Below are 16,443 nucleotides of genomic sequence, written 5' to 3'. Positions count from 1 at the left end.
AAGCCTCCCCAACAGGGGAATTTGGGAAAGGATGGTGCTCAGTAAAATGAGAGTCATGCTGGAGTGTAGGCTGTGGGGGTAAAATGAGCCTGCAGTTTCTGCTTTGTTTTAAATATGAGGATCGGTGTACCCAAATCTGTCAGGAGAGTGTTGTTTAATTGAAAGTAAGTGAACCAAAGGGATAATATTTGGTAATACCACTGAATCCTTTGAATGCGAGGGAATAAATTGGCTACTGAAGAGAAAATAAGGCAGGTTATATCATCGTGCCTTTGCAATCTAATCAGTGTTGTGCTAATTGGAATGGGACAAGATCAATGTAAAACTTAACAGCCAAGCAAAAGGGTTCATTGCAGTAATCTAATTTAGCAGCATAGGTGAGAATATTGTGCAATATTTCTTCAGTGTACAAATATAAGCACCTCAAAACTGAGTGATTTTATCTTCTTAGTTTTTATCTAAATGGTTTAGCTACTGGAACGCTTAATTTATTCTTCTCATTTGCAAAAAGTCAGATATGTATGATACGCATACTGTCCAATTTACATTAATTTAATTAATAGTGATTTAATTTACACTGATTAGATACAGTTTCAGTTAAAAGTTGGGAATCCTTTGGAAATTTTTACATTTCTGCATAAATGTGACACAAACCATGAACATAACTTTCATATATCGGAAAAGTAGCAAAACAACCCAACTAAACTGTGGTGGGGCGTGGTCTGCGGTGCCCTGCAGGGAGGGCCCATGCACCTGCGCGGCATCCGCAATTACGCCCACCGACCTACATAATTGTGTTGTTGTGTGTTAGTTTTTTGTGGTTTGATTTGCGGCTGACAGCTGAGAGCTGCAGCTAGAATAAATAGAATGGCTCTAACACCGAATCTGTGGTCCTGCCGTGTCTCAGTCATGCCACATAAACAAATGAAATGCGAGTAGAAACAAAGCAAGTAAACGTCGACTGTTGACCGTTAGTTTGATGGTAAAATTAGAATCAGGTGTTAGGGTGCTGCCTGTTTTTAAATTAAAACAAACATGTATCTAAGTCTGATCTTCAAAACAATTAAAGGAATAAATCATGGCATCAACAAGTGAGATTTATTGATTTTCATCAGTCTGAACAAGGTTACTTAATAAAACAAGACCAGTCAGAAAGCACAACACCCTCTGAAGGGCAAGATTTACTGATTTTCACATTTGGTGTGACCTTGACATTGATCAGATTTTCACCAAAATTAATCAGCTCAAGCTGTTATTGATATCTGCCGTCACACAAAATTTGAACTTGATATCTTGAAAACTGTGGATGCTAAACTGCTAACAAACAGACATAGAGACAAACATATTGCATGCTCCCTCCCTTCGGGGAGAGAAAAAAACATTTGGAGCAAGGTTATTATAGTTAACTGAAAGCTAAAACTTGATGTGAAAAAACATTTTAACTCACTAAAATAAAAATTAAAACTGCTTTCAAACTCAAGACCACTGTTACCCTCCACAGGAGTGGTTTAATTTAAGGAACCGTGGGTAATCTTTAAGCAACTAAAAGCCTCTCTCAAGTTAGCTAATGGTCATATTTGAGTCCACTATGATGAGAAGACTGGATTAAATGGTATATCTGACAGGGTTGCAAGGAGAAAACCCAGAACTTCACTAAAGGAACAGTGGTTTTCATCTTCTGTCTGTTAAAGATCACATGAGAAAGCCAGAAACATATTGGAAAGCCTTTGTAGACAGATGGGAACGAAAGGAAAACGTTGCATTTCCTGCAAAAGGACCTCAACCTTGGTGGTGGTAGTGACATGGGTTGGGTCTGATTTTACTGCATCTGGGTCAACATGGTTTGGATCGTTCCTAAAGAGGAATACGTGAAATTCTTGTTCTTATACCAATGGAAATATTGTGAGAGGAACCTGAAGGGAAGAGTTCATGTCAGGAAAACCCCAAACATCCCAAATTTGAATGCTCCTGAGCATTAGAACAGGATACAGTTCCTGGAAGCCAAAGTGCAAGGCTGCATTTAGTTTAACTGCACAATAGGACATACAGTACTCTACAAACTAAAGAGCTATTCTTTTTCTGTACATATGTATATAAGTAGCATTTCCCACAATTGATAAATGACCGGGTGTAATATTTTCATTTAATTTGTTTAATATTTATAATTTCTTTCCTATAAATGTGGTTTTGTAGACTATGATCGGATGAAACAAGATCATACTCTGGCTCGTGTCTAATAATAGGTCAGTGATCAGAGATATTTCCAAACTGTGCTGTGCATTTTAAAAAAAAAAAGAAGAAGGGAACAGAGAGCTCTATTACAAACACTGGATTGAAGTAAAACGCCACGTTCTGTCTTAGAAAAGCTACTTGGATAGAAAAATATACTGTATGTGCATCAGCTGTGTTTCAGACCTCAGATCTCTGTGTTAATGGACATTTGAAGTGCTATTTCAAAGTGTATTTGAAAGCTGTTTCATTCATTTACTTTTTCCTTTGATATTGTGTAATCATGCTCTAGTTGGCATATTATGAGCGGGTATAAGCCTTTTTACTCACACGATTAAAAGATGTTCATAGCTTTCCCCCAAGGCGCGTGTATCCCCTAAAAATAGATGTTTTTTCTTTGTTTGTTCCAGTGAAACATGTGATTCTTTTTACCCTGGAAAAATAAACAAATGAAAGAAGTCTCACTCTTCGTGCAGGGAGGCATACTTTTGAATATGTTGTAAACCTGTCATCAGGCTCTTGATCAGGTATGGTTATTATATTATGGAACTTATATTAACTGTATTGGCATGACTATTAAAAGTGTGACAACATCTTTCTACATACAGCCAAACTTCCCCCACTGAAACATGAAACGAGGAATAAATTTGCACACCTCTGTCTCACCTGCCACCTGTTACAATAAAAGTGTGTGAGGCAGCTGTGACTTGTCCCTTTCATGAACCAGACGTTGGAGCTGTATGCAAAGCAGAGTTACAGGGTGTTGCAGTAGAAGCTTTAAACCAAAGAAGTGAAGCTTCATTTGACAAAAGTTGAAATGTCAGAATTTCTTTTGTGACTCAGGAATCAAGTCGCTGTCATGAGTTTTAGATGTGCTTTTGATGCTTTTACTTTTTTTTTTTTAAATGTTGAACAGTATTACATTAAATTGTAAAATTCACTTTACTAATGCAGAACAATAGAAAGTAAGAGCTGTAGTTTGAACATTTGCGAGCTTTAGAGGTGCTTGTGTGCACATTTTGTTACTTTTAAGAGAGTGCACCCACTATCAATTCCAAGGTTTTACATATCACACATCATATATCCATTTTAATACAACCATGTCATTATAAATTCAGTAAAAAGCCAAAATGCTGAAACGGTGTGTGCAAAAAATCAATAAATGGAAAAAAAAAGAATATAAGTACACCTTTACTGTTTCGACAGAGAAATATGGTCAGTTGCTGTAAGTCAAATGGACTTAATTAACTGATTTTTAACAAGTGTTGGCACTTCAGGTGTGTGGTAACAGAATGCCAAGGACAAAAGACAGCAGCAGCCATCTTAAAGACACAACTGTTGCTGCACATCAATCTCAGAAGGGTTACATGCCCATTTACAAATAATTTAAATTCCATCATTCTACACTGAGAAAGATAATTGATGATTTTCCCCAGAGAATTCATCCAAAGGTGTATAATTCTCAAATGAACGGCAACAAACCTCTAGGTGAGACTCTACAGGCCTCAGTTAGCATGTTGAATACTCAAGTTAACAACATTACAGTTAGAAGAACACTGAAGAAGTATTGGCTTATTTGCTTGGCTCCCAAGAGAAAGCCTCTAATCTCTAAAAACAATATAACAGCATGGTTTGCAATATTACACCTGAACAAGCCAGAGCATGTCTGGACCCGTGACCTTTGGACAGAAGAGATCAAACTGCAGATGTCACCACTTATATTCTCTGTTTGATTTCACCAAACATGATACTGTGCATTATATCCAAACATCTCGTGCCAGCTCTCAAGCACGGTGGTGAAGCAGTGATGATTTGAGCTTGTTTTGTAGCCACACGGTACCTTGCAGTCACTGAGTCCATGAACACTGTTTACCAAAGTATTCTAGAGTCTGACAGCTAAAACTTAGCTCAAGTTGAGTCATAACATAGGCCAGTGATCCCTCAAACACTAGCAACTGTACAAAATGATGGCTGAAAAAGAAAAGAATCAAAGTGGACCGGTCAAAATCTAAACCTCAACCTGATTGAAATGCTCCCCTTAATAGAGCTATGTATAAGCACGTGCCTGTAAACCTTAATGAACAAAATTCCCTTTTTTTCAAAGACTGGTTCTACAAGCAAGCTTTAGAAGAGCGTGCTTACACACATCATTTCAAGTTGCGTTTACCTTATTTTAAGACCTGGTTAGGATGGGATCATTTGTTAGGTCCTGATATGTAAAACCTTCGAACTGACAGATGCCGTACTGTGTTTTTACCATGATTGTAGCTGTGTGCCTTTGCTTCCTGTGTTTATGTTGAGATAAACAATCTGCTGACTGCATTATCACATGTCCCTGTTCAGACATAGGAGTGGCACCAAGCTTCTCATCTGTCTGCAACAAACTGTCAGAAAGTGTTAATGTGGATGACAATCCAAGAACTGCCAAAAAATAGGTTTTTAACTGTCAGTGTCAGTGCCTGAAGAAATAAGGATTTTCTGACTTACCTATTTACTGAAATAATGTACACCAAGTTTCAAAGCATAGTCACAGCCTTGTACTGATAAATGAAAACAGCCATTAATTTAGTTTGACCACGAGTCCTCTTTAACAGACATGAATGTCAGACATCGCTTCCCCTGCCCCCCAGTTGAAATGCAAGGGGATGACATATGGAAGCGGGCTACATGACTGCGTGTTTTCTTCTGATCTTGAGGGTCCAGCCACGGGGGAGATGAGCATTTGTGTAGTTACATGTTGACAGCTGTTATTGTTTGACACTGTGTGCATCTGTAAAGTGAAATTTATCTGACCCTGTGTTTATAAAATGCAGAGTAAAAGTTCTGTACAGATGGAGCAAATAACAATGATGATGTGCAGCTTCGGAGTATCCCTCCTTCCTCCTTATCTTTTGACCGTCCTCAAGCTGTCTATCCCATCCCAAGTAATCAGCATCCTTCATAGAAGGACAGCCAAAGCCAAGTCAACCAGAGAGCGTGTCCTAATCAGGGGCATGGAGAGCTGAGCTTATGGAGCCCTCCCCCCACTGTGGGGCCATTACTGGGCTGCCATGGGCTCAAGATTAGAGCCTCTTCCTGTGGTTAGCCATTCAAATTCAGCATTAATGTTTGAAAGAGCAAGGAAAATGCCTACTCTTCATGGATATATCAATATTTTATAGAAGAGAAATGTGAAAACATCTCCAGTAATGTCTGTGCTGGTTTAGTGTTTTATCTTATTTCTTTTTAGGAGGCTTGCACATTTGTATATCGCTGTCAAAATGTCACATTTTTCTAAAGCAAGTCGAAAAGGATGACGCTGGGGGTGTAACTTCTGTCAAATTAGCATGTCATGGATCATTGTTACAGCTGCAGTTCTCCTCTTCTGCATTTTGACTCAATTAAAAGTGAAACGATGGAAATCTGTCTTATAATCCTTTTTTTGCCGTTGCTGGTGTAGTTCAGCCTCGTACCAGTAAATTCAGTATCGGTAAAAGCCATTTGTACACTTGATGTATAAGAGACTGGGCTGTGTGTGTTTCAGAAATAGTAGCTGCTTGTTTCAGGGACAGTGTACTTACTGACTGCTTGCCTGCCTGTCAGTCTGCACAGTAAATAGGTCAGTGTTTTATGTGAGCGAAGAATCGGTAATGTCTGGGCCTTCATGAATCTGCCATCTTTAGCCGTTCAGCAGAACTGCCGGCAGGAAGGTGATAAGCTAAACAGCCATACAGCATTAGAGACCACATTTAGATTTGTAATATCTAACTGTGATGCTGCTGCTGCTGCTGCTGTTTTTGTTTGTTGTGCTCACTCACGAATAAACAGAAGCATCCCGAAGAGGGTTTTGGGGATTTTTTTTTAGCCATCATTCAGCCACGTTGCTTTCTGAGGACAGTTCTTTCCTAACATTATCATATTTATGAGCACTTCAGTGTTTATATATAAGTGGTGTGTGCTCTCGAGGAGGACACGAGTATTGATGAAGCAAAGGAGCCCTTTCAGACAGGTACTCGTTTCTATTAATCTGACAATATGTCAGCTTCACGTGTGACCGTGCACCTCTGAAAATTTGCCACAGTAAACCCACTTTTACTTTTGTGACATCACTCTGCCCAAACTGCTCGCAGAAGTTCCTTTAAATTGGTTTATTATTGTGTGCTGGAAAAAGTCTGAACAGATTCATCAGCTGTTCCGTAAATTGTCATCATCAGAGTGCAGACGACCCTGTTCATGTGCGTTTTAGTTGTCAGAGACACACCGACCTCTCCAAAGCCACCTAACTCCATCCATATATGTTGCTTTCTCCCACTCGCTCTAAAGTTTCACATCTATTACAGTGACATATTTTTTTTAACTACACCTTTACATTACAGCAGGTATGTGACGGGTCAGGCTAATGAGACATAAGTAGTGACTGCAATCTGAAATTTGACAAAACATTAAAAGGAATAAGTCAGTGTATTGCTTCCAGCTGTTTCTATAAATATGCATTCCTGTGACTGTGTGTCACAGGAATGCATCCATACTGATGATCAAAGTAACTATTAAAATAGTTTCACCAACACTTTTTTATATCACTGATGGGGACTGTGTAGGGTGTACCCAGCCTCTCGACCTCTGACAGCTGGGATAGGCTCCATCCGCAGCCTGCCACTATGAATTGCATAAGCGGATGGATGGGTTGTTGGGTAGAAGTCCATGTAACTGTATGTATTGTGAGCCCAATGCATCACGCATGTGTCATGGCTCCTTACTCCTCTGTTTAATAACAGAATGGCTATTAGAAGCCAACAGTTTTACAAATCCATGTCTGAAAAGGGGGAACAACTAACCCGACTAAACCTCAAGAAATCATTAGTTTTATATTTGAAAAGTTCAAACTCTCCTGTTGTTGTTTGATGTTGTAACCACCGATTCTTCCCTCCATGTTTTCAGACCAGATATTGACTCGACAGATTAGAGCCCCATCGCTGTTGGCAGGTCTCGCTTGTTTAATGCGCACGTTACTGAATCCACTTCTGTGCGTGACAGTAAAAGCAGTGTGACTTCTATCGAAGCAAAACTGATAGCAAAAAAAATGATGTTAACGGATTAACAGAGGCTTTAGTCGCAGCTGTGTAAGTCTTAACAGGACAGGGATGTTTGTGTTTTTGCAATGATCCATAGACAAGGTAGACAGACAGCTTGGATGCCACTTTTTGACACTAAATCACTTATAGTGCTGCACTTTTTCACCGATTATAAAAAAAATTATACCCCGTGAGCTCTCTTAATAGGATAGATGACAGACAGTCAGCCGGTCTGGTTATGGATCATTTGGAAACGATCAGTAACTGTGATTGAGAAGCAAAGAAAAGGATATGAGGGGGAAAAAAATCAAAAGCTTAAATAAAAGTTTAGATGTCAAGATCAACAGTATTTCCACACTCGCTGTAAGCCTGGTGCCACAGTATTAAGCCATAAAGCTTAATAATCCCTGTGATCCTTCAGCTAAATTTGGCTGATTGTGTCAGATTGCATACAAAGGTTACCAAACCTTGTCTTCCTTATTGCCTGGACAGCCGTGCTGTATACACGCCCTGTTTCTTTAATGTGTCCACATTGTGAATTTCCTCTGTAAATAGCAGAGTTTTGTTGGGTTTTGTTGTCAGTGACACGCCCAAACTCCAACCTAAGCAAACCTGTTTTTTGTTGTCGTCTGGAGTCTCGCTTGGAAAGCGCCAGCATAGTGCTCCCCCACCAGCAATATATCTCATAAGATTTTTGAAACGCGGTATTAAAATAATAGCAACGACATATTGGCATTTTAAAATCATAGTATGTCTCTGGAGCTGACTGGTTATTCAAAAATAGTCGGTGCCTTCTAGCTAAGCCAGATCAAAATCTAATTTCAGTTAACCGTGCTGTCAGGAGTGAGTCACTTTTTTTTTTTTTTTAACAGATCATTCTTGGGAAAGGGTAATTCAAAAGTTTCTCAAGGATTCAACTGATGTAACCTCTATTAAAGGAAGATGCTGCAATATTATTTTTATCCTTATCTTGCAGTGGTGGAACGCTTCTTGTTTTCAGTTCTTGTTCATGTTCATGTTTTACATTTCAACTCTACATTCATCTACAGCGAGCTGGGCTGCTATTGAATGCCAGCAGTGTGCATGGGCTGATATTTGCCAAATAATTTCCGGCAGTCGTTGTTGAATAGTTAATCTAATTGAAAAGATTGCAGTGCGAGCTATCGCGTCAGTGGAGAATACCAAATGCTGTCTAATTAATTAGACATAAAGATTATGTTGGCAGCTTTTATCTCAGATCCATGTTTGATCTCCAAGCTTTTATTTAATGTAATATAAACTTTCACATATTTTGTAGTTTGTTTTTTACGAGTCATAAACTCAATTCCTTACACATTAAAGCATATTGGTAATGTTATCCAAAGAACATGTTTAATGTTTAAATGAAATAATAAAATCTGTTTACTGAATCCGTTGGATGTTTACATTCAATCAGCAGTTAACAGGGAAACAGTTAATGATGATGTTGTTTTTGTGGGGGGTTTTGTTCTTAATCTGACATGTTTCGGAGGTAGTTACTGCACAGTTAAACAAACAAACAATGAGCATGTTTTGAGAAGCCTTGATTTGTGGTTCTGGTGTCCTGCCCAAACAGGTTTATGATGAAATAACACATTACTGACAAATCCCTTTCACAACAAGACAAGAATTTGAGGCAGCAGATGGAGATAGCCAGAGGTATTGTGTAATAACGCTGTTAACTGTCAAAATCTGATGAAACCGTGGCTTCTTATCATGTCGCATCGTTCCACTAATCAAGTTCTTTTATTCCAAACCAGTTCTTTTGGGACGTTAGGGAAGAGTGCAGCGTGATCTATCAAACTGTGCCTAGTGGAGGAGGAGATGGTTAAGTACAATTGTAAAGGCCACCACGAAGGCACGTGTGTGATTCGTCAAAGGAAAGGCGCGCTGTGTAAAAGCTTGAGAGTGTGTCTTTGTTCGCTTATGTAGGTCTCTAGCAAGGGGGCGGCCCACATGGATGGCCCGCTTTCTGGGATGCCTGTGCTGCACATCACATGATGGGCTTGGCCTCAGGGTGCGGCACTGAAGGAGTCTAAGATGTGTAGATGCAATGGGTAGATGGAAGATTAGAGCATGAGTGATGGAAATATTTACTCTTGCCAGATTCTCTGAGAATCAGTTCTTGGTTGGTGAGTCTACCTTTAAATCTAAATTAGATTTAAATCTGCCGTGCAAAATATCAGCCGTGTCCACATAGGAAGAATTAAGTGTACTAGTGCTGTTACTTATATTTAACCAGGAAGTACTTCTGAGATCAAATCTCTTTTACAAGGGAGAAAATCAGAAACATAATCAGAATCCTTAAGGAAATTATATGGTTACAGCTGCTCCAAGACAATAAGGACAGTAACAGACTGAACTAAATGAAATAATACAATAGATTACAAAGCTACAAAATATAAGAAATAGCTGTAATATATAGAAATAGCTCAATTTTAAATATCCAGAAAGATTGTGACTCTTTAAACCCTCAAGAAATTAATCAATTAGTTTTAATAATTATTACCTTATCCATCACTTGAAGGGCTGATGGTTTGGTCCCGCAATCACTCCACATACCGAAGTTTTGCTTACCAAGACACTGAAACTCCTGATGGCTGTTGGGCTTCTTGCATGGCAGCTTAGCTGTTACTATAACACTATAGCACTGTAAAGTGCTTTAAGTACCACTGAGGTAGAAAAATGTAAGTGCACACCATTTGCATGAACATATTAATCTAAAATACCACTGTGGATTTTTTTTTTACTGTGGCTTTTCTACTGTAAAACTGCCCCTTAAACTCCATGGTTTGCTCCTGACCTTAATAAAGATCAATCAGGCATAGCGTTTCTTCATGAAGTCATGCGCAGCCACAATCCTGGCAGATCAGCTGATCTCACTGCCAGTCCATATTAGATGTGGTGTGAGCCGATGTCCTACACGACCTACAATTTTAGCCTGTCCACGGGTGCTGTGCATCAGCAAACCGCTTTGCAACCCACCTCCATCCCAGCTCCTTCTTTTCATCTTGTATCTGACTTACTCATTGTCATTACTCATTGGTGTCACTGATGCCTGCTCCCTTTTACACAGCAGGTCTTGGTGAACCAGAACACCTAATATGTACTACAAATGGAAATAATGCTTTTGTGTATAAAAAATGGTATTCCTCAGTTTAGCAAACTTGACATTGTTGTGTATTATGCATAGGGCTAAGTGCAAGTGAAAGTTAAGATCAGTGCAGAGGGTTTTTGTAGCTTTCATCACCTGCTGCTGTTTGAGTTCTTACTGATCTATACATAGACTTTTTCACACTGAGCTCCTACACCTCTCCCCTTCTCTCTTTCCCAGGGCATTGTGAGTGCTACTAAAGATGTCTGATAGTGTTGATATTGAAGAGAAACCACCAGCCCCCCCCTTGAGAATGAACAGTAGTTCCCGAGACTCTTCATCAGTGAATCACGCATCCAAACCGCTTCCAATGGCTCCTGAAGAGAAAAACAAGAAGGTCCGCCTGCGCTCCATCTTCCCCGGGGGAGACAAGAGTGAGTATCCTTCTCAACATGTCGCCTTCAGGCTCAGCAGCACATTGGATCACATGGTTTACTTGTTTCCTGTGTGTAAAGAAAAAATAAATGTTAAAAATGAGCTTGTAAGCAGATTTTTGTCAATCTCCTTTAGCAAACAAGAAGAAAGAGAAGGAACGTCCTGAGATATCCCTACCCTCAGACTTCGAACACACCATTCATGTTGGCTTTGATGCTGTAACAGGAGAATTCACAGTGAGTATCCCTTTCACCCGATGATCAGGCATATAAATGAGGACAGATGTGCTTCTAAAATTCGCCTCTCATTTGAAAGCAAACTTACAGGCACACATTTCAAAATTCACATTTCCCTAAAGTGATAGAGCCGGCTAGTGATTAAATTTCCTCCACATAGCTTTGGTAATACAAGTGACCTGAATGACAATCACTCAAACCCATGAAGTGAAACCTGCACTTGATTCCTTCAGTGTTTCCTGGTAAATTACATTTTAGGTCCAGTCTCAGTTTGATGCTGTTACAAGTCTAGATATACAATACCGTGAAACATAGTTTTACCCGCCCTCTATATTCACTGTTTAATGCTCTTTGTTCTCAGTTTAATTGTTTTTTTTTCCTTCGCTGTATGCGTCACTTCTTTTCATTCTTTTATTAGCAGTTAGGTAATCTATGCAGACTTAATGTACTAGCAAGAAATACAATAGACTGTCTTTGGCATTACCTAGTTTGTGATTCAGTAGAGCAGTTCCAGCACAGATTTTTAAATGCAAAGGTAATTATTCTAATTATTTAAAGCTTTACAGATGTATGAATACAATTTACTACTCTGGGGTGAATTTTGAACAGTAAAAACTACAGTCTTGGGTAAAACTAAGTTCACCACATTATTCAATAACTCGGGGAACCACCTGTAATAGCAATAATGTGAAGTAATTGTATGTCTCTCACATCATTGTGGGGGAATTTTGGCTCACTCTCCTTTATGTTCCTTCATTTTACTGAAGTTTGCGAGCATTTCATTAAACGCAGCTCTATTAAGGTTCTGCAAAAGCATTTTATTCAGGTTGAGGTCTAGACTTTGACTTGGCCATTGCGACACCTTTTTTATTTTTTGATTTTTCAGCCATTCTCTTGTAGATTCATTGCTGTGCTTGGGGTCATTGTCCTGTGCCATGACCCAGTTTCTGTCAGACAGCCTCACATTTGACTCTAGAATATTTTTTGCTATACCAGAGAAGTTTTTAGTCGAATTAATGACTACAAAACAAGCCCAAATCATCACGTCTACACTGCTATGTTTTGATGTTTATTTTTTTTAGCAAATGTGGTGCTGTGCATTATGGCCAGGCATCTCCACTTTGGTCTCCCTTGTCCAAAGGACATTGTTCCCAAAGTCTTGTACTTTGTAAGCCTAAACTATCCCGCTGTGTTCTTTTTAAAGAGAAAAGGATTTCTCCTGGCAACCTTTCCAAACAAGCCATACTTGTTCAGTCTTTCTCTGATTGTACTGTCATGAACTTTAACATTTAACATGCTGAGGCCTGTAGAGTCTAAAATCTAGCTCTTAATTTTTTGTATGGTCTGACCTTGAGATGAATTTGCTGCCACCTCCAAATTGTGAGGCTGTGTTAACACACATTTCAATGCTCCAGACCAGCAAACTGCTAAAACTTGTTTTTTTATAGAGGTGCTCACACTGACTGATAACCAGCTCATCAAGTGCACTTTATTAGCAGCATCTGGCTGCATAACAGTTCTTTTGGAAGCAGTAAGGGTGTACTTATTTTTTCACAGGACCATGCGGACTCCTGTGTGTACAATAGTTGTTTTTATTGCACTCTTTGCATTTGGTTAGCATCCGTGGTGAGATTCTCGTTAATGGGAAAAGTTTTAAAAAGATGCAGTAAACGATAAAAACAACATATTAACATATTCGTACACCCACTCACTCATAATAACAGAGATGCATATATTGAACCTAGACTAGTTTGACAGTACTGGGAATAAACTACTAATGCAAAGTCTAGTCTAGTCAGTCCTATTCTAAAAAATAATTGTAGGAAGTTTGCGTCTTATCATCACAATCCTATAAAAACGTCCTTACACTAAGGATTACATATTCGGGACTATTTGACTACCAAATGTGCAGCACAGTATCAGTAACAAATAGTTCCTTGTTCATTTAAAAGCTATGTGCCTGTGACACACAGAGCTCTTTTAAGAGTTTTGAAGCAGCCACTTTTACTTGTTTCAGGGTTTTCAGGGAGAATAAAGTACATCGCTCTCGATTTTTCCCTTGATCTCCCTCCAAGTATGATTTCTTTTTTTTAACCCCCATTGCCAGCCTTTTTTTCCCCAGCAGCTGATTTGCTTTTAATAGTAAAAATGTGCTTGAGTTTACAAAGCTGGCATGAAAGAAAGCCATTGTTGACGGATATTCACTTCCCATTAAAGATAAAAAAGAAGAAATTGTCTCAAAAGTGTCACGGCGAGTGAGATGAGCCGTGTGGAAAATAAAGGAGGATCCAAACGCAGGCACTTGTACAGGTGTGAGGGTGGTTTATTAAACACAAAAAGGAAATGGACAAACGGCGAACGGAGCAAAGACTAAACTAAACTGGGAGCAAACTAACTACAGAACACAAACCTGAAGATGAATGAGAGCGGGCGGAAACAGATGATGGTTGACTGCAGGGAAACACACAGATGAAGCAGGGTGGAAACACAGACGGACCAGCAACTACAATGACCGAGGACACGACTTAAATACACAGGGAAACACAGGGGAATTACACACAGGTGGTGGACACAGCTGGGAATAATCAACAAGACGAGACAGAGGTAAAACTGAACACACTCACATGAGACGCAGACCTTCACAATAAAACAGGAAACGAGAACACTACACCAAGACGCAGACCTGACACTGAGAGACAGACGGAATGACACACGGAGCCTGAACTAAACCAAACGTGAGATACAACCGAGAACAAATCCTTAAACATGAATAAACAGAAACATAGAATTCTAATAATAACAATCATTATAATAATACTCATAGCGCCCAAAACCACAACAAACATTCAAAAATAAACTAAACAATCAACACTCAAAATACTGGGTCGAAACTGACCCAGAACCATGACAAAAAGATAATTTTATGCTCAGAGTAAAGAAAGCAATAATGCTTTTATACTAACCAATTAAATACAAGGATAAAGCTAGCGGCTTTCTTTTAAAATTCATTTCTTATAAAAAGCTGATCAATTTTTGTTGTTGACTGGCAATATAAAGAATGTTTATTTACATGGAATATTAAGGATCTTTTTATTTAATCGATATGTGTTTCAAATTGTTGATCACTGAGCTTTAGTGATCAAATATACCATGACTTTAAAAAATGTGAGAAAAGCCTACATAAACATTTTGTGTTTCTCTCAGACACAGATTGATCCTTTTGTCTCAAGATGCTTTAACCTGTGGCCTCTGTCTCTTTGTAAAGGGCATCCCAGAGCAGTGGGCACGGCTCTTACAGACCTCGAACATCACCAAGCTGGAGCAGAAGAAGAACCCGCAGGCCGTGTTGGACGTCTTGAAGTTTTATGACTCCAAAGAGACCGTCAACAACCAGAAGTACATGAGCTTCACTTCAGGAGGTAATCTCACCTAAATACTCATGGAAATGTCAGTTAGCAATATAAAAGGCTAAAAGATCTGCATCGAATACAAAAGATTTTCAGTATGTTGTTTTAAAAAAAATGTCTTCTTTTCATTTCAGACAAGTCAGCACATGGGTACATAGCAGCAAACACTCTGGTGAGTTCTTGTAAACTTTCTTTGGTCACTGTTTGTGGTTTTCTATGACTAAATAATTTATTTAGAAATCATAATCTAACAGAGTTTATGCCAGTTGCTCTCTTCATATCCCTGAACTTATTACGATGGTATATCAAATCTCTGACCCATAGCCAGAGCCACGATCTCTGCAACATTTTATTGCTTTCAAAAATGTCTGATTAATGGATGGAGGCAAATAAATTCTTATAACTTATCGAACAGTGTAATAATTTAACAGGTAAGTTGCAATATTAGGTGGTTTATTTCTTTGTCCTGATGCATTAATGTGCCTCTCCACCTACACCCCAGTAAATCTTCATCACTTCACCCTCGCTGTCTCTTTCTGGGATTTTCTAGAATAGACTGTGTTACTTTAAGGCACGTTCTCTTCACACAGCCTTCTCGCTCTAATGGACAGAGTGTGCGTGTTCCCCTCTGGAGGCTTACTGCCCTCACTACGTGGCATAATTCCCTGATTTTGCATACATGACAAACACTCTTGCAGCTCCCGCATAGAAACGATGGCTGCTGCGAGAGCCACCACTGAGCATTGTTTATTTTTCCAATCGACTTAACCAGATTTTGAAATAGACGGAGCTTCAACTGCATCTAGAAGGACTCCCGCTGTGCTGACCTCATTCCTGACTTTGACCAGAGTAATCTATGCTTTCTGCACGCTGGGTGAAGAAGTGGAATCCGAGTCTGTTTAGTAGGATTTGCTGCCCCGGGCAAACTACGCTGGGATCTCTTCATGCAAAGCTATTGCTTGATACAGCTGTATGCCTGTGAAGGGCAAATGGGTGTGGCAGTCCATCTAAAAGATTGTGTGAGTGAGCACAGTAAGGCTATTCTAAAGCATCTCAATCTTGGACCGTCACAGTGCTCAACAGCATGCAGAGGTGACTCAGCTATTGGTCATAGTGCCAATTTTAAGTCTTAAGGAAACAGAATTACAGGAACGTTGCCAAAAACTCCTCTATTGAAGAAGACTTTTCTTAGACAAAATAGTTTCCTCATCAGCTACAGTACCGCATATTATTTCAACATCACTTTATGCAGAAAAATATGTGAAAACTAATGTTTTGTTTGCTGTAAGCAGCTCTGTCTACAGCCAGGAGCGACCATGTTTAAATGGGTGCACTGCACAGATACAGATGCCTCTAATTACTGTGAAGTAATCTCTAATAAAATGACTAACTGCACATTGCTACAACAGCCTTTGTCTCCATCTAACTGTCAGTCAAAGCAGCTGCACTCCTAACTTTGGGCGTAAACAAAAATCCAGCTTCTTTTTTTGTACCAGGTTGTAAACATAATTATTTCTGCTGTAATGTTGAGCATTTTAATGTGGAAGTGTGCAGCAATTTACTTTGCAGCCTCAAGTGGTGATTAGAGAAACTGCAGCTTTTGCTATGTTGGGTTCATATTTTAGCACGTAGAGGTTGCTACCCATAATAATAATAATTTAAAAAAAACCCTATTCAATGTCTATATCTAAGATTTTCATTTGAGCTCTTTGAACTTCAGTTTGAGCCCGCGGTGTCTGCCTGACCTTGACTTTCGCTCAGCATACATATATAGCTGCATATTTTGGCAGTACAGACATCGTGCTGCATCCAAATCCAAGATTTGGTCAGGCAGAAATTCACGAGGAATTTAAAGTGCCAAACATTATCCCCAGAGTCCTCCTTTATGAGACATTAGATACACCCCAGAGATTATTTTGGCAGCAATGATTACTTTGTGCTTTTTTTTAAATTGTTAATAGAAATTACATTAG

The 16,443-nt window shown here is 39.2% G+C and overlaps 1 protein-coding gene across 3 annotated transcripts in view; it reads left to right on the top strand.

The window, feature by feature from the left end:
• Window positions 1–16,443, top strand: part of LOC146378990 (serine/threonine-protein kinase PAK 3) — a 50,856-nt gene that overhangs the window by 23,344 nt on the left and 11,069 nt on the right. For all 3 annotated transcript variants that reach the window (XM_084942225.1, XM_084942226.1, XM_084942224.1), the window contains exons 2-5: window positions 10,633–10,826; window positions 10,963–11,063; window positions 14,329–14,482; window positions 14,605–14,642. In XM_084942225.1, the coding sequence (XP_084798351.1) occupies window positions 10,655–10,826; window positions 10,963–11,063; window positions 14,329–14,482; window positions 14,605–14,642 (465 nt within the window). In that variant the 5' untranslated portion in view covers window positions 10,633–10,654. The remainder of the gene's footprint in view (window positions 1–10,632; window positions 10,827–10,962; window positions 11,064–14,328; window positions 14,483–14,604; window positions 14,643–16,443) is intronic.

This window comes from Perissodus microlepis, chromosome 10 (genome assembly GCF_051167445.1).
Source record: "Perissodus microlepis isolate ML-2025 ecotype Zambia chromosome 10, ASM5116744v1, whole genome shotgun sequence".
In the NCBI taxonomy this organism is placed as follows: Eukaryota; Metazoa; Chordata; class Actinopteri; order Cichliformes; family Cichlidae; genus Perissodus; species Perissodus microlepis.
Note: the sequence above shows the minus strand (reverse complement) of the source record. Positions and strands in the feature narration are given on the sequence as shown.